This window comes from Strongylocentrotus purpuratus, unplaced genomic scaffold, assembly GCF_000002235.5.
Source record: "Strongylocentrotus purpuratus isolate Spur 01 unplaced genomic scaffold, Spur_5.0 spur5_contig_867, whole genome shotgun sequence".
Classification (NCBI taxonomy): domain Eukaryota; kingdom Metazoa; phylum Echinodermata; class Echinoidea; order Camarodonta; family Strongylocentrotidae; genus Strongylocentrotus; species Strongylocentrotus purpuratus.
Window position 1 is genome coordinate 1,171,183 of NW_022145576.1, and position 19,919 is coordinate 1,191,101.

General features: G+C 35.0%; 1 protein-coding gene across 1 annotated transcript; it reads right to left on the minus strand.

Moving 5' to 3' along the window:
- Positions 1-3,985: 3,985 nt before the first annotated feature.
- LOC115917991 (serine/threonine-protein kinase Chk2-like) lies at positions 3,986-19,803 on the minus strand. Its single transcript, XM_030975292.1, has 13 exons — positions 19,205-19,803; positions 18,438-18,568; positions 17,515-17,593; positions 16,710-16,775; positions 16,156-16,246; positions 13,956-14,064; positions 13,392-13,445; positions 11,743-11,807; positions 10,556-10,655; positions 9,922-9,960; positions 8,793-9,120; positions 7,012-7,175; positions 3,986-4,669 (listed from the first exon to the last, which is right to left on the minus strand). The coding sequence occupies exons 1-13, from the start codon at positions 19,434-19,436 to the stop codon at positions 4,466-4,468; spliced, it is 1,662 nt and encodes a 553-aa protein (XP_030831152.1). The 5' UTR covers positions 19,437-19,803; the 3' UTR covers positions 3,986-4,465.
- Between the last annotated feature and the right edge of the window lie 116 nt (positions 19,804-19,919).

The following is a 19,919-nucleotide window of genomic DNA, read 5'->3' on the forward strand; positions in this document are numbered from 1 at the left end:
TCGCGTTGGAGATAGACTAAGAGGGGGATCCAGATAGAGAACCAAGTACAATCTCAATATAGAACTACATTATTCATACCCTTGCCAAGTTTTGAAATTCTTTAACTTTGTGAAAAATGTATTAATTATGATTCTTGAGAATGTGACAAATTAAAGCTTTCATCTAAAAGTATTCAACAAAGGCCTTGATTCAACCAGTCCACCTTTCATTCTTGAGCTAAAAAACATCAAATTTAGTTAACTGTACATGTAAAATAGAAAGACGTCGTCAAGCCAGACCTAGAAATCAAACCATTTTTCAATATCCTACCATTTGCATTTGTTGCTTCTGTGATTTGAGTTCATGTATGGGTGCACTATCAAAGAAAAGCACAATTTATCCAACACATGGGACACATGACATGCATGTATGTGTTGTATTAAGATGAAGTTTGAAAGAAAAGATCATTAAAAATCAGAGTTGAAATGTAAAATTGCAGAATATGAGAAGAATAATATTATCATTGCTTGATATCCACATCTTCACCAACAGAATAAAATCCATGTCAACTTAACTGTGCATAATAATATGTTATATATGCCATGAGGGGCAAATATGTCAGTTTAAATTCTAACTTGTGGGGTCTTTTACTGAGGAAGAGGACTGATACAAAATTCTGATTATAAAGAAACAATCACTGTGAGAAAAAAAACGCCAAAAAAAATTCCAAAGTAATCCAGTGTTTTCAATTTATTAGAAAAAGAAATTACAGAAACACAAGTCTGTACGATCAGTTGTATATTCATAAGGTTCTAATCATTTGGTATTTAGAATCTACGAACACAGTTGGCAATATCTTTCTTGAAAATATCATATATTTACATCTTATATACAGGTTGGTCACATATCATCACTCTAGTTAGGAGACAAAACCCCAGAAATGTATGCAAACATAACATTAATATTGTCGGCTGAATATTCAAAGAAACAAATCAAAGAAATATTCTATTCTCTAATAATAAAATAATTTTAAGTTTAAAGACCATGAAATACATCATCTACAAGATAAAAACTGAACTACGAATGAACATAAATTATTTCTTTGAATACAAATGCTAAACAATAACATACTATCTCGTAACAAATCATACACAGGTTCTTTAGAACTGAGTTCTGGTCAAGGAATAACGCTTTGAAAAAAACTGGGAAATGTTGATTATGTAGTGCATAATAGTTGGTGTATATTGTCGGGTTTTAGAATCATCAAAAATGATGAGAAATCGACAGTCTAGCTGAAATTTGCATTGCACACTGATATGTGTGAACTACACACACAAAAGACATGAATTTTTGGTCCAAACTATTCAAAGCTTTCTCGTCATATTTTGAATATGACTGCACAAGAAGAGCAATACTTGTCAAGTTACGTTTCTTCTGATATTCTGCCAAACTAACATACAGGTACAGAGAATGAGAATACTCACACCTCATTTCTTCATTTTCACCAGAATTTAGATAAATGAATGATTGTCAACAACAAAAAATCTTCAAGCGTAACAATATCTTGAATCTAACAAAAAATCAAGAACATACATTTAAACTTCCTGCCAGGATTAAATCTGGAAAGAAAATATATATTCATACTGCATCGGTACAATAATTGTAGACAAAATTAACAAACATGAATATCAATCCTACAATAAAAGTGTAAATGGCAAAAATTGTTTCAGCATGATTTCAATAAAAGCACCTAAATTCTGTTGCAAATAGTAGAGAATATTGTTTACCAGGACGGTATGTAGCTAGCCTAAAATCTAATTTAATATAGCATTATTATTATCATGTACAACACAAATTCACAAAATGAAGACTTTCTTTCTAAAGTAGAAGTTATGGTCTATCCTTTAAATTTGGCAATGCAGCAATATTATTTACAGACAAAAAAAATGGTATAGTTTTGTTCATATTTGTATTATATCAGTTACTCAATACATGTGCAAAGAATATTCTTCAAATATCTTTAAAAAAATCAAAGCAATACATGTGAAGCATGCCTTAATTATCCACAAATGGACAGATATTATATGCACAATAACATTTTCAGTAGCAAAAAATTAAACATTAGTGTGAAAAACAAGATATATACTTGCTTTCATTGAACATAGAGACAATTTCAATACATTACTTGTATCAATGAATTAAACAAATGAGCTTAATGGCTACATCATCTAGAGAAAACATTAGCATGCATGCAAGAGAAAAGTACTTTTGATAACATAATATGTTGCAATGTATATCTCTCAAATTTTAAGAAGGAAAACAAAATCATAGGATCCACCTGTATAATACCAGACAACCAAATAGGTTTCTACTGTTTTTCCTGTTCCTCACATGTTTGACGGTGGCTCTTTCTCGATTCGACCACTTCAGTGTCTTTAGTAGGTAACTAAAACTGAAAGAAATTCTTAAAGGCAAATTGTTTTTTTGAGAGGAAGAAAAGGCATTAGCTATTTTTGAAATGATGTGAGTAAACACTCTTCCGTCTTTAAAAAAAAAAAAAAGACTATGGAAGCATGATTCAGGCTTACTACTTGAAACTGAAATACACCGACATATTACTGGTAGTACAAAGGCAACTTCACACAATATTCATCTTCAAATTGGTCTAAATTCTAAATTGTAATTTGTCCATTAGCATATTTTTTTTAGAGATATAATTATTAAACGACTTGTCCACGATACTTCAAATATTTAATACTTTGTTTCTGCATTCATATATTCTAGATGTACGGTAAGTTTATTTACAAGGGTTTGGTTCATAGACCTCTATATTCCTTGTGAACCTTGAAGTGGATACCTTGACAAAAATACCAATTGTCAGTCACAACGTTTCACTCAAAATGTGTTTTTTTTTAAAATGAAAAAATAGTACCTTAATACACATATTGCTACACGAAATAGACAGACACAAGTCAGAGAGACCAAGTCGTACAAAGAAATTGAAACTTTTACCAGTCTTCTTCCAAACCAACACAGATATTAAAGATAAAGGTGAGTTCTTCTGGTTATCCGATTGCATTGTGAAAGAAAAGGTGTGAAATGGATCAGAAAAAGTTGATCATGTAGCATGTAAGTATTGATGTGTACTGCTTGGTGTGTACTGTATTGCAAAGTTCTGGAGTCATCAAAATCATAATAAATTTGGCCCAGTCTTGGTAAAGTAACAAGCACTGTACACAGAAAAATGTATATGAGACTACACAAATGGTGTCGGGGCTACTAACCATGATTTCCTAATCTTTCTATGCTCATTACTCAGCCAGTATACATTTTCTACCAAAATTGTTTGGAAAATGACATTAATTTGTAATCTTGAACATTCAGTGTAATTTTTGTTTGATTCTGTGAGAATTAATTTTCTTTTTTTTACCAGAACTCAAGTTTATCTTTAAACGATAGTCTGACTCGGCATCACACTGTCATGTACTGAATTGATGCAAATAATTGACATTAATTCAAAATGCCTTTGTTCTCATCCATATGCAAAAACTCCTGAGATGCACATTACTATCTACATACATAAAAAAATATCTCAAAGAATATCTCCATATGGTCATAGACTTTATCTTTGCAATATTGCTTAATATTGCCTGTGGTGCTGTTAATGCGCTGATATAGGCTCAAGGTCCGTTCGAGGTGCGCAACGGACCTGTACTTTTGCACAAATTCCGGTAGAGCAACGCCAAGCTGTTTATGAACTCAGTAGCGTACCCGGGAAGGGTGGGGGGGGGGTGGAGTTCCCATGACAAACAAATTTTTTGGGGAAAGGGGAGATTTGAGAAGAAAAGTGAAAACTTTGGCAAAATGGGAACAAAAATTTGGCAACAACGAGAAGGAAATAAGAAGAATTGGGAAGAAAAATGAACACCTGGAAGTCCGTGGCAGTGCGACTACTCTAACCCAAACCTAGGATTATTTTCCCCCCTTTTTTAATTGTTTTTTTTTAGTCGCCAAAATGGGGTGAATGGGTCGGTTTTCCCACACCTGAATCCTTGCCTGCATTTTGCTACAGATATATAATACTACTTTTGGTTCATTACATTAAAAAAGTAAAAAGCAAGAATGGTATTCAATTGTAGTTCAGAGGGTAAACTGATTTCAGCTCAATTGATTTGGGAGAACATGAGCAAAGAACAAACAAAATAGATGAAAATAAGAAGAAAAGGTAACAAATAACATGATACAGAACTCAAGGAGACAAACACGGGAACAATAATATCTATACGAGAAAAGAAAACGTAAGCGGCCCAGAGGTTAATGGGGTTGCATACGTCTTTAACTCTCCTAGGCACGGAAGGTTTTAAACCATTAATAATGATGATAATAATAATAACAAAGGGTAGAGGCCGAAGTATGTGTGAACTGTCCAATCAAAGGAAGGCATTGGTGATTTCAATCACAGATGCTCACCAGCTACATATGTGATTACGCATCTCCGCCTGCAGCAACCTTAGCAGCGACCTTTGCCACAACCTTTGACACGTCTTCCGTCTTGTCAAAGGCACCATCTCCACTGTCATCACTCCTAGACATCTTTCTGGAGCTCATACAGCCTATGCCAGAGTCATCACAGTGCTCATCGTCTGTGCTCATTGCAGACTCTCTAGGACGCTTCTTTATCCCGGGAACCTACAGAGAGCAGAAATGAGAAGGAAATAAAGGTAGAAATTACAGATACAGAACTCAAGGAGACAACATGCTTCTATCAAATAGAACTGAAATCTAGGGCCACATAATTTAATAATTTGCATTGAAATAGCACTTAAAGACTTGATACTTAAAGATAAAGTTGAGTTCTGGTCAGGCGATTGCACTGTGAAAGAAACGGTGTGGACTCGATCAGAAAAAGCTGATCATGTAGCATATAATTAATGGTGTGCACTGCAAGGTTCTGGTATCATCAAAATGATAAGAAGTTTGGCCCAGTCTTGGTAAAAGTAACAAGCACTGTACACAGAAAGATGTACAAACATGTGGCATAAAACTGTGATCTTCATTTTTAGGCTATTACATGTTATATTTAGAATATTAAGGCATTTGTAGAGCCATACTTTTCAGAGGACATTTTTTCTATGATGTTCTTCCACTTGCATAATGACAACAAAAATGCTCACACATTATTCAAAGGTAAAGACCAGTATTGGAAATGCCCCAATTTCAAATGAAATGGAAGCTCTCATTACCAATCATGTGAAAGAATATGTTTTGACTAATACATGATGATAAAAAATTTGCCGGGAAACCGCCTACTAATTCATATATTTGGTAAATTTGTTTCTCTCATGGTCTGTGAGAGATATAGGGTAGTCCCATATACATCTTTCTGTGTATAGTGCTTGTAACTTTACGAAGAATGGGCCAAGTTTCTTATCATTTTGATGATTCCAGAACCTTGCAGATGCTAGATGCTAGATGATCAACCTTTTCTGATCGATTCCACAACGTTTCTTTCACAATGCAATCGCATGACCGTAACTGGTCTTTACCTTTAACCCTATTTTAACTGGGCTATTTCAGACCAGGTTTTTACTGGGGGGGGGGGGGGGTCCCCCCGTAAGATCTCGGCCGTTTCACTGCTGATCGCTGCGAAAATTTGCATACATGTCAAGTGAAGTGTATGTTGTTGTTGTTGTTCGTTTGGTATTATAATGGCTATTAGTCAAATTTGACTATTGTTGCCAATTTCATCTCATCTCTTTCTTTTAATGTCTTGGTAAAATGATTATTTTTTCTTTCTTTTTCCAATCTCATTTTAATATAATATTAGTCATAGTCTACAAAAAAAAAAAAAAAAAAAAAAAATATTTCAAATTAAACCACGATCCGCACACAGTTCCAACTCACGCTCCCTGGCCTGTCCTTTCTATGATGCCTTCTTACCAGCCCAGCGAGTTACGTTACGCCGTACGATTCTCGGTATAGAATACTATGGTAATTTCAATTTTTTGAAAAATTCACTCATTTGCATATTTATGGTAATTCATGCAAATAAGGTCATAAATTCACATTTTTGCCCATAAATCATACATTATTCATATTTAAGCATTCTTTTTCACTACATATATTTGTTAGATAATAATAATTTGGAAGAATAATACAACACAAACAATTGGAAGAGCCAGGTTATTCCTTATGTTATCTCTTGTTTTGATAATTTCTTATGTATTTCATTGTTTTTTAACTTATGTATTTTATTGTTTTTGTTGTTTTCTTTCATTTTTAACTACTATTCAACTATTTTGACCCAAAACAAACACCTAAACTTTAAACAAGACTAAATAACCAATGTTTTATCTCTTTTTAGGAAAAATGATATTTCCATATGTTTTGTACACAAATCACAAAAATGAGCGATTTTCGAGCTGACAGGCAAAGACAAAAAGTCATGTGACTTTGAAACTATACGTTTGATTTTCAAAAACAATTTTTTAAAAGATGCGTAAGACTCGAAAGAAAAAAGTCATGAAAGGAAAATGTTATATCTGCCGCGGTTTCGGAGAAGTCGCGAAATTTCTACAGGGGGGGGGGAGGGGGTCAAACTGACCCCCCCCCCTCCCCCATTTAACATAGGGTTAACCCCTCTCCCAGAACGCAACCTTCTCTTCAAAGAGATTGGGCATCTTTGCTTCTGATTCTAAACAAAATCCTGCATTTAGCTCATGGTGCAATCCTAATTATAAGTCTTTAGGTCAGTCAGGAATCCCATGAAGTTTACAAGACGATCGCCCGTTTGATTATCAAGATATTTATGATTGGAATTCAAAATTACAAAAATCGTTTATGGTCTATTGGAGACAATGGGAAATTGGGACCAAATAAAAGTGCATACAACAGAGGTCCCTATGCGTTCTCCCTTATCTGTGTGTTTTTTCAGATACAGAAATGTGAATTGCGGCATGCTTTTTATTTTGGGGCAGTGCCTTATTTTAAAAGGCATTTTACCACATAAAGTGTGAATAATAAGACCTTACCGGTGCAGAAGGAGGAAGCATCTGGCCATTCCTGTTTGGATACATGACCTTTTCGGCTTTATCAATGACCTCTTGGTCCTGTAGCCAAGGATGAGCTAAGGCCTGCTTGGTGGTCAGTCTCCGCTTCGGGTCGACGGTCAGTAGCTTCTTAACCATGTCAATTGCTGCATTGAAGAGAATGGGATTTAGTTGTTATTATATACAGTCAAACCTGCTTTAGTGACCACCTGTCTACAAAGGCCACATTATTCGTTCCCCTTGAAAATTATTTCTCATTGAAACATGTACTAAAAGAACCTGTCTACAAAGACCACCTGTCTTCAATGAACACTTTTTGTGTTTCCCTTGGGTGGTCACTATATAGAGGTTTGACTGTACCACATATCACAATTCTAGGCCTTTGATTGGTCAAAACTGTCAAGAAGTTTCTTCATCACGTCAAAACCTGAATTCAAAGGAAATTAATTCAATTTATAAAGAAATTAGTTGAATATTCAAGGGACATGGCCTTCTAAAATTATCTATGCTCAAGGAGAAAGTTCAGTGTATAAAATTTCTGCTAAAAGACTATTGAATTTTAGAAAACATCTGTCAGTTATCCCCCCCCCCCTCACTTATTTGTATCAAAGTAACTCAAGCTACTATGGTAATACTTAAAAAAAAAAAAGTAAACCCCAACACATTGATGACTCTTGTACCATAGTTGCAAATGCATAAAACAGAAAGGCGCCCTACATGAACAACATCTTCTTACAAGACTCCATAGCACATATACTGATACACTGCACTTCTATATATCGTCGCCTGGCTGGCAGGAGGGCGTTAGCTAGAACTTCAGGTAAAAAATTAAGCATTAAAGGCCCACTGCACTACTTGAAGCTACTTGCGCCCTCTATATAACAAACAATGCTTAATCGGTGACCATTGGTCCCCCATGATCCTCTTTTTCTTATGTTAACTGAGAGCTGAGTTGATGAGATAACCACATGTCCAGTGACCTTGTAGGGCGGTCTTATCCCTCCTGTAAACTATGGCAGGTAAGCGTTAAGCAGAAGGGCGTTAGCACTAAATCGCCTCAAACTTTTATGAAACTGACTTTTTCCACACAAAAATTGTGGCCGTGTTCTACTATTATAACATTTCTATTAGTCTTTTAAGTTTTAAATCAATTTTTGGGACAGAAAGCAGTTTACATATAAAACAAATCTTTAAATGCAAATAATTTGAAAAGTAGTTTTGGAGTCGCTCGAACGCTAATGCCCTTCTGCCAGCCGGCCGACGATATTATCAGGCCCTATCAACTTTGCCACATTAGACATGTGAGGATGGATATCCATCATATCATTCTGATGAAGACATCTATTCATCTGAAAAGTGCAAGGAACTGACTTAAGACTGAGGACAATTTTCACTTGATAACATAATCCTTTTTTTCATTGCCCTAGTCAACAATTCTGCAGAAACATAGAACATATCTGTAAGACTTCAACATTGGCCCAACTCTGGCCCGACAAGACAATGATCAACATTTGCCACTCTCCACCCAGGTGTTAAATGGGTACCCGGTAGGATGAGAAAGATAATGCAAGTGCGCACTAGTAAATATTATGCCTTGCTGAAATGCTCCCCAGGGAGTGGAGAATGTGCATACATTGTGTGCCGGTAAGCCTGAATCCGATGACCGGGGTAATGATATATATCTGTAAAGCACTTTGAGAGGACCTGTGGTCCTGAAAAGCGATATATAAGAACAAGCTATTATTATTATTATCAAACTGTACCTGGCGCTGAAACCGAGCCCCAGTACTTTGTTGGAAAGCTGTAGTAACCCCTCTTGATCTGCTCATCAAGGTTCATCGCCTTAATCTCATCCGAGAAGGGAGGATACCCCGCCAGACAGATGTAGAGGATGACCCCTATGCTCCAGCAATCCACGGCCTTGGTGTAGCCACCCATGCCCATACTGGTCAAGATCTCCGGAGCGAGGTAGGTCGGTGTGCCACACAGCGTCTTCATCAGGGACTGCTCACCCACAAACTTGGAGAGGCCAAAGTCGGTCACCTTCAGGATGGTCTCCTTGTCGTCGGACATCAGGAGGAGGTTCTCTGGCTGCGGATCAAAGAGGGGTAGTAATAAATTAAATTTATCTGAATGATAAAGCAGAGATTCAATAAGTGTTCTCAGCTTATTTTTTAAGAGAGAGGGAGAAAGAGAGATATAAAACAGTATAATAGGAAGATTAAACGAGAACTTATGTTTAAAGTTTGATCGTTATTTTATGAATAATTAGAGGGAAGAGTATATATGAGAACCCGCCGGTGCATGCGCAGATCATTTTTTGAAGCAATCGTGGCTACTGTTGAAAAATAGAAATTGACAAGAACTGTCATTAGTTGACCTTTTATGATAAAGGGAGGGAGAGGTGGGCAACTATACTCTTCCCTCTAATTATTCATAAAATAACGATCAAATTTTGAATACAAGTTCTTGTTTAATCCTTCTATGTTATAAAAATGTTTCACACAAAGAAAAATTGCAGAACGTAATGCACGGGCAGATTCTCATAAATTCTTGAACGAGAATTATGAAGTAAAATAATCAATTAAAACAAATCTCCATTCACTTCCTTGAATAATAAAGCAGAGATTCAACAAGTGCTCTTGGCTTATTTATTAAGAGATACTTCTTCTAGGTTCAATTCAGATTTAGATTTGAATCTTGAGTTGAGTCCATTGTTATCGGGAAAGTAGCTCATGCTGGATGTTTAATGAGGTGCAAATCTCACAAAAACATATGTTACGCAATAAACAAAGCTAGCCTTGGCTACCCAACAGTGAAAGTTGTAGTTGGATTTTCATCACTTGTGTTAATTGGTCAAAATACAAAAACAAAAGCTTTTTTTACTCTTACCTTGAGATCCCTGTGTGTTATTCCATTGTCATGAAGATACTGTACAAAATAATAAATAATTACACTTAATATTGAAACAATAATTTTTGGGACGATTAGAAATATAAATAAAATAGGCTTGTTAGTATGCACATAAAATTATTTCATTTCTCCAAAGCGGACTGATGTATCTAAAAAGCCCACAATTGGACTATCAAATGTAAATTTGTAGTTGGGTAATACATATTATAATGAATGCATGCTGCTGCATTAGATCTATGCTAAAGATGAAGCATTAAAAAATTGTCTAATCACAGCAAAAGATGCATTCGAACTTTCCCAAACAAAATGGAAGGGATTTAGGAGCCAGGGGCCTATTTTTCAGTTACTCATTTCTTTAAAGGTATATAATCTGTCATAAGCACCATTGTTCACAAAGCAGATTTATGATCGAGTGTCGGTTAAGGTCCGCCTTCAACTTGGATGCTACATGTAGTCTAACCCAAAGTTTTGCTAAATTTAGTATCAACTCGAGATTCTTGGCCAGAATATGTGCTTGCTAATTCTGTATCTTTAATTCTGTGGCAACCGTAAAGAAAATACACTGGATTAAGTACGGTAGATTTCTATGCACGAATTATATCTTGATGCGTACCTTGCATGCTGTGATCATCTGATAGAAGTAAAACTTTGCCGTTGCTTCATCAAACTTGCCTAGACTCACCACTCTATCAAACAGTTCTCCACTCTCGACTCTGAAAAAATGATAACATTCTGTTTATTCCGATACATCAATATTATTTACTGCTCCTTCCTCAATATTAACAATAATAATAATAATAATATTCTGAAACATAATCACAGAGCATGCTAACCGACTTGGTGAAGGCAGCAGTTTTCAACATTGTTTTGTAAGTAACCATTATAATTTACAAAAATATTGTTATCTGTTTTTTTTTTGAACGAAAACATTTTGAACAAGTATCATTTCAACATCCTGTTTATTCTGATACATCATTATCATTACTGCTCCTTCCTCAACATCAAAAATATTCATGTTACATCAATAACAACAACAATTTGTTTACCCATTTTTACATGAATGCCCTGCAATCATATTATTACCCTGACTTTAGCCAAACTACCAATAAAGTGCTCAAATATTCAAGGAATTTCTTCCTACAGGATCTGTTAAATAACAGATTTGGTAACTCCATCAACACAAAATTCCTCCAAAAGTTTTCATAAATGATCATAAAGTACATCATCATACTGCTTAATTTCTTTATTGCTTACGCTTTATGCATTTTTTGTAACATAGCAAAATCTTTATTACAGAACAAAAAGAACACAAGAAAGTAGCGAGTCTGTATTTGCAGATTTGAAAATGAATGGAGGCACTAGGAAAATTGTGGCATTATTTAGCTCTCATTACAATATAGAACTGCTTAAAGCCCCCCTATAAAGTGTTGGGAGCCCCACAAAAATTGATGGCTAAATTTCACGTAAATTGTATCATAATGTGAAAGAGGATGTCATTTAAGATACATTTCTGCAAGGTTTTTCAAAACAAATTTGTTTGAAGTCGAATATTGATGAAAGAATACAAAATTCAAATTTTTCTGCCTACCACTGAAAACCCAAATTAAGTACCGGTATTCTTTTATGAATATTTGTCTTCAAGCACATTTTGGGGGGAAATCTTTGCAGAAGTGTGTCTTAAATGATATCCTCTTTCACATTATGATACAATTTATAAGTGAAATTTTGCCATTCAAATCTTTGGCAAAATTTGGGGCTCCCAACACTTTAGAGGGACTTTAATGTAGATGTTTTACTCACAATTCTAATACAATATACAGGACCTCTGGCGTGTCACACACATCTTCTATACCTATAATACATGGCTGAACAAAACAAGAAATAAAACGAAAATATCAACCACCATCATTAAAATAGAATCACAAATCATTAAATACAGTGGTTCAAATGAATTGCAATTTGTGATTATAAATGCCAAATCAACAAAGAACTTGTGCATTTAATAGCTGTAATAATGCCTGGCAAAATAAAAAGATACCCTGCATTATTTTGGGTTCATGGGTGGTGAAAAAAAAATCATCGATAACAAACATCACTCAGTGCCAAATCAACATGAATTGAATGGGAATGCCCAGGGCTAACAAACCAAAGGTTATTGATTCAAATTGAATGATGGTAGCCTAGATTCCAGGGGATTTGTAATTCTTCTGAAGCGTGCTATAACTATTTGCATATACAAACTAGTACAAATGAAAGCTGTTACTGAATAGTATGTCTAAACCTCCACTAACTAGGGCTACATCATCATTGACTTTTCACCAACAAATAATTTCAGTGCTAATAGTTAGGAACTTAGGAGGTAAACCACTGGCACTATCATATTTTGATAAAGGAGCACAAATATTTCATCAAATAGTATGAACATAATCTCTTTTTAGAATGGTTTCCTTCAACATACATGTAAGTGATTTTTGAAAGAAAACATGATTACTTGTGTGCTACAATGTATTCGCGATGTACGTATAACATACTTCAATTCAGATAAAGTTATATGTTTACTGTGATAAATGTATATATTTTCCCGGAAGTAAGGCTACATAGGGAAGGGTGCCAACATTACAGTGTGTAAGAGGGATATAACAATGAATATCTTTACAAACCTATCTATGTGACTGACCTCTAGGTCAATTAAACAACCTTTCAAAAAAAACTTCCGATGTTGATACCAAAGTGAGGAATTATGATCTACAGTGCTATACCTTTCAAGAAAGCTATCTTATCGAAGATAAATTATTATTATTTGAAGTCACACTGAATTTATCAAAAAAACATGTAAAGAGTCATCCTAATACAAAATGTTGATTAAATAATGAACAGAAATTACTGGCCTATAAAGAAGTCATAAGAATACCATCAAATGGGGAGGGGAGGGGTGCTAGGTGATCCTAACTTCTTTCCTTGTCATATTCCTCTCCCCCATTTTCAAGGGGGGAATTTACCCTGTGCCCCCCCCCCCCTCCCCCCTCTCCAATAGCTTAACTACACTAGGCACCATTAAAGTAGTCACCCAAAGAAAATTCACGACAACTGATAATTATGAAAAAATTATTTATGGATGGAAAGATTTTCTCTTGAAAAACATGAATAATTTGCTGAAAAATCATATAGATATCATGGAAAGGCGTAAAGTGATTTGTGGCTAGCTGTGTCTCACAAATGACGTCATGAATCTTGATGCTCTACTGAGGACAGCTGAAGACAGAAAATCTGGATCTCAAAATCAACATTTTTGAGAGATGATTACTGCGGGCCCCAAACATATTTTGAAGAGGGAAGTTGTTATATTTGATCAGTAAGGCTTCCCTTCACAATGATATGAATTTTGCATTAATTCAAAACACTTTTGATTCTTCAGGGGACTACTTTAACAATCACATGTTAACACTCACATGGTGAAGTCTCTTGAGTATCCGGACTTCTTCCATCACAGTCTTCTCCATATTCTGAAATAACAAAATTACTGACCATAGTAATATTAATTCTTCATAATTAACACTACAGACATCCCACTTTATATACATGTACATATACCATACCATTTCTATAAGATTTATCTATCAGTCACAGTAGCTTAGCCGAAATACACATATATGCATTGAGTACAAGCTAATAACATTCTCAAATTTTTTATTTTATTTCTATAAAGAAAGAAAAAACAAAAAGAGGAAAAAAGAAAGCCACCTTCTGCCAATGACTGGGAATTATAAGAAATTAAAACTAGTTCCTTGAAAGTGGAAAAAGCTTCTTTTTTTTTTTTCTTTTTTTTTTACCCCAGTTTAGTAAATTGAATAGATGATGGGCCCATATCCTAGCAATCCAAAATAACAATAATCATTACAAGCCACACTGTCTGGCTGGTGAATCCTGAACAAAATTTATTCCACTAGTTTATTCACACAAACAAACGACAAACAAACAAAACAAGTGACACAGATTTAAGTGAAGACTCTTACCCTGACCATAGTCCCACCTATTGAGAACGTCTTCTTTTCTATGATTTTGACTGCGACCTTCCGACACGTTCCTTTCTCAAACGCTAGCTTCACCTGCCCACAGGCACCCCTGAACAAATGAAATTATGAAAGTAATGCATTTAAAGATAAAGTCGAGTTCTGGTCATGTGACTGCATTGTGAAAGAAATGGTGTGGAATGGATCAGAAAAAGTTGATCATGTAGCATGTACTTGTAAGTATTGGTGTGTACTGCAAGGTTCTGGAGTCATCAAAATCATAATAAATTTGGCCCAGTCTTGGTAAAGTAACAAGCACTGTACACAGAAGGATGTACGGTATATGGGACTACACAAATGGTGTCAGGCCTACTTACCTTGATTTCCTTATAAATCATTCTATGCTCATTACTCAGCCAGTATACATTTTCTACCAAAATTGTTTGGCAAATGACATTACATTCAGTGTAAGTTTAGTTTGATTCTGTGAGAATTCATTTTTTTTTTTACCAGAACTCAACTTTATCTCTTACTCCTTGGGTAATGGTCTTATGGATATATATTATATAAATATACTGAGCATGAGGTACTCCAATTATTTGTTCATATATTTCAAAACATTGTTTGCCGTAGAAGCTGGTTGACTGTCTAATTTATTTTAGACAGACTTTACGGGGAAGTCCAACCATCAAGTTCATTTGATGACAGTGAGAAAATGAGATACCTGGGGAATACTTTCGTTTGATAAATCCTCAGATAAAATGGACATTTATGAAGATGTTTTGTACAAAACAAATGGAGAGTACCTTACAAATACGATAATATAATGGTAATTGCCGATTTGGTCAGTGATCCTAAAAACTTGAAACATTCTTTCGTCTTTCTTCTTCTTTTTCTGTAGAAGTACAGGCCACCAATATACTGTTGGTGTATCTTCATACTTTTTATTGTCTTCATCAGGTAACTTTCAATGTTAAAAATCAACTTCATGCCAGAATGGATTTCCCCAAAAACTGCCACGGGGAAACTCGAACAAAGAACATTGAAACAAATTTGGTAGAGCATCTTACACTGTACTTCGTTTCTTGACAGTTCTTTTTACAGACAAACTGATGTGTCATACAAATGGCTAAGAACATGTACAATGTATTCATAATTACGGTAATACGTCTATTTTTAGCTTCAACATGTCTATACAGGATGAGGTTACATTTCCTTTATGAAACAGGTGCTATGAATTTGAGAAGATAATTGCATCCTGATGAAATCTTACATTTGACCAAAATGAAATTTTAATTACAGGATTAAAAGCTACATAAAGGAGCTATACCTTTGATTGGCATACAATACAACAGTGCTGAATTAATTTTAAAAGTGTTTACAGTATCTTTCATTCAAGAAAATATGATCACTCCAAGATAATTCATTTAAAGTTAATCTTGAGCTCTGGTATGGGAATCATATTTTGAGAGAAAAATGCTATGATTTTATCCTGGATCGTTTATCCTGCAGTAGAAATAAGCAGTGAAATAAAAACAAATGCACAAAAACTTACTGGGCATCATCATCATCGATAAAAACCACAACTCCCATATGCACATAGTGACCTGTGCTTAATAAGCACATGGTGTCGGGCCTACACATGTACATGTACTATCCCGGATTTCCTTATTTTGCTATGCCCATTACATGTACTCAGCCACTATACATTTTCTGCCAAAATTGTTTGGCACATATCATTTATTTATAATCTTGAACATTCAGTTTAAGTTTTGTTGGATTCTATGAGAATTTATTTTTTATATTTACCAGAACTCAAGTTTATCTTTAACAGTGAGCCAAATTTATCTGTATTAAACAGTGAGCCAAGATTAGAGTAGAGGTCTTCAGTGTTTGTTTACAGAAAGAGAGTAGGCCCCCAGGATCCATACGGTACTAGACTAGCAAACAACAACCAATAACATTTCCTCAAATACTGAGAAAACTCGAACTTTGTTAAACATGAAGCAATATATCATCTCTAAATTATAAGTTCATTATGTTACTTATGACTTTCATTTTGTTTTCGTGGTTGTTAAATTTTTTGTTCATTTGTTTCTGGTTGTTGTTTTGCTTTACATTCTTATCCATAATGATAAACAATTCAACAAATTTCAAAACAAAAGTCAAAATGTTAGTCAAAAAGCTATTTTGGTGGACTTACCTGCCTAATACCTTGGACATGATGAACTTCTCTCGGAGGGCTACTGGTAGATTACTTTGATCTGAGTCTTTAGTGTCCATGAAGACATAGGCTGAAATCAGAAATAAAATAGTATGTTAAAAATGTTTGGATATGCTACGGTATACTGCAACATTATTTACGAAGACATGAATTGTAATATACTTCACATTCCTGTACTATATTTTATTATAACACAGACATAAGTGAATTCATGTACATGTACATGTACATGTAGGAGCCTTGTTACCATTCACGTTTTGGTTACCAAAAAAAACTGTGGCATTTTTGTTTGGGGGGGGGGGGTGGGGGGGGGGGGGGTAGCGGGGGTTACCACACATATCTAAACACGCTCTTTGTGTTTACGTCTTTTATACTCCTCAAGAATCAAACTATATATTCTCATTAAAGAACACTACAATACTTCTATTCTTTCAAATTTTTAATCATGTAATGCTCTAAAAAAAAATAGAAATTACACACACGACAAAACATGAAAATAAGGAGTAAAAGAAGAAAATATAACATCCACCTACCTTTGTTTTTGGATAATGATAGAGCAATTTCATCATTGTTGTTTAGAACTTGTTTCTTTCCTTTACCTTTAGAAGTTGTAAAAATGACAGAAAAGGGTTACACACAGCTGATGTCATAATGGAAGATACAGTATGTGACATTTAAAAAAAAAAAACTTGATCATGTATAATATTATAGATGATTACTAAATAACAGCATCAAACATATGGATAAATATGGAACCTTTCCTCTATTTTCAACCTAAAAAGTTATTAGTTAAAATAAAGGAAGTTTTAGACACATATGCCTGCAAGTAATTCTAGAAAAAAATCTAGCAGCATCATGCTTTTAGAATTACAGTGATAGCACATGAGATACCGGGTAGTGAGTTTGTAGTGTTGTGTGTACTGTGGCACATCACAATCAATGCGACTAGATCAATTTCACAGGACAGTGACATTCAAACTGCCCAATGCTCACGGTATAACATTGCCTGAAAGGCAACACAAAAATGTTGCACTCTTATTCTCTAAAAATTTGATTTTAGTAAAAATAAATATATTAATCTACTAGTTTGCTTAAATAGTATTCATTTCATAATTTTAAAAATTACTCTGGACTGATAGTGATTTATAAATTCATGAAACTTCATGAAACTTCATGAAACTACATGTGCAATTTTAAGCTGGTCACATGTAATCACGTCGAATGCATTTTATCACTATATGTTTAACTATTTTTTCCAGAAAATCGTGTTGAAAACAGCCTTACTTAAGCTTCTTTTTTTTAAATATAAATCTGCACCGTAAAATTTCTTATTCATACCTATCTTTTCTCCATTCACAAAGGTGCCATTTGAGCTTTTGTCTTCGATGAAGTAGAAATTACAATTGTCATTTGATTCCTGAACAAAAAACAAACAACATTAAACTTCATGTAAATTAATGTGGCCACAATAAACAGCATCTCAAAAATGTATATGCTATTCTGTCTCAGTTGAGTTGTAAATTACCTTCCACCATATCATTGTACAGTCCTTTAATATCAAGCAATAGGATGTGGAATTATACATAATTTTACCAACTCTAATTTCCACAGCACAATGCCGACAAATTATACTACCAAATCTAAATGCTAACATCCCAACATTTAATAAGATCACATGATGTTCTAATATTCAATACAAAAATACACATTCCATTATACCTTAAATGGTCCTGCATCCTTACAGCACATGTGTCTATTATAATCTTTTTATTTGGAAATAATAATAAAACATGCACATCAATAAAGGATGCCCTTGCTACTTGGCTATCAAAGTTTTCTGAGATTTCACAACTCAGAAGCCATGTGTATCGTCTCTAAAATATTATTGTTTATTGCTCATCTTTCATAATACACAATTTCTCACAACTTCTTATTGTGAAAGTGTGAAGGTTCATTCATTCAACACCCTTTTTACGATACAAAATACACATGTACAGTTACCTAAATCGTTTGAACTATTTTACAGTCAGACCTGGTTTAGCGCACGCGCCCACCTGCCTAGAAAAATAACATTTGTTGTTTCCCTTGAAAGTGGTTTCTCATTGGAACATGTACTTAAGGAGCCTGTGTACAAATACCACCTCTGCACAAAGACCCTTTTTCTTGTCTCCCTTACTCCTTAGGTGCAGGCTTGGGTGGTCTTTATAGACAGGTTTCACTGTACATGTACAGTAGATGATGTAAAAGATAAATATCCTCACCTTGAATATCCTGAAGTGTGTTTTACTGAGAGTCTGATAGCAAGGATTCTTGCTTATTTCCGGGCCATTGTAGCAAACATCACAAGATGGATCTCTGCCAAATATATATTCATCCTTTGTGTCTAAGAAGTCTGCAATATTCATAAAAAGGGTTTAACTTTAACAAATGATCAGTACTTCAGCGCTTCATTATCATTCTCTCTCATAACAAGAGAAATATGTACACTACAAGTTGCTAATCTTCATGAAGAGCTACTCACAAAACTTTCATGAAATGTTGAGTCTAACTTTATGGACATCACACTGAAATTAAATGTTAAGAAATTAACACATACATTTCAGTGGAGAGCATGTGAATTTAAACTTATAACGAGACAGTTCATGATATGCATAATGAGAGAGAGAGATAGGCAATGAAAAGAAAAGATAAATTTTGTATGATTTGCTTAGCTATCTATTCAAACAAATTCAAACTCAACCATGCCAACTAGAAAAAATCAGAATAAAACAGAAATTGATGGAAAAGGAAAGATAAATGTCACATGTAAATGAGATTCAGGTAATTGAATTGTATAGACCTATTTCAATAATTCCTGAGCTAATTAATTTTCATATAATATAAGTAATGGGCACACTGCCTCTCAGTCTCAGTCTCTGTGCTATTAATAATTATTATCAACATAGAATCAAAACTGAAACTGGAACTCATCCCTCATCAAACCAATTTACAATTAGAAATCAACCATTTTTTAATTCTCAAATCTCACCAATACTTGAGAAACATTTTCCCACAGGATACAGACGACCCCATACAACAACTCTCTCCTCTGCAAAATCAAAATCTCCTTCAGCAACCTCCTGAGTTGGAATAGTCTCCATACTTGATAACGTTCCAGCGGATGACAAGCTTGCACTGGCACTCGAGGTACTATTGGGTTCAATGGAACTCGAGCTTGCACTGCCACCTGCACTGGCAGTACTCATATCGCTCTCGTACATGCTGTACTTAGTCTGTAGTAGTAAACACACGGGAGATGCGAGTGCGCTACATGTGTTCAGCGGAAACTCGAAGCTCACCTCCGCCTCACTGACCCGGGAGATGTACCGTGACGTAGATATCCAATCCGCCCACTCCTGCTGCGGTAAATAACTTTGGCGCGAGATTCAGGAGCACTGAACCGATTTCCTTGACAAAGTAACCTTTAATTCAGTCAAGTGAGTGAGAAATCCACAAGAACAATAAAATCGCTGTTGCTTATTTTGTGGACACTTTGTGAAAACCTCTTTGATTCTGCAAGGACGTAAAATGTTGTCAGCGAACTGGTTCAGTCTATAAATTTTTGTGCCGCAATCAGCTACTGACAGTGCAGTCTAGTCGGCCACGTGGGGCGCGCACGGGTGTGTGTAAGCGCAGCATGCAGCATAGCACGGAGCGCGCCTGCGGTCAGCGACCCTGGCCCGTGGCCGTGACATAAATCTACC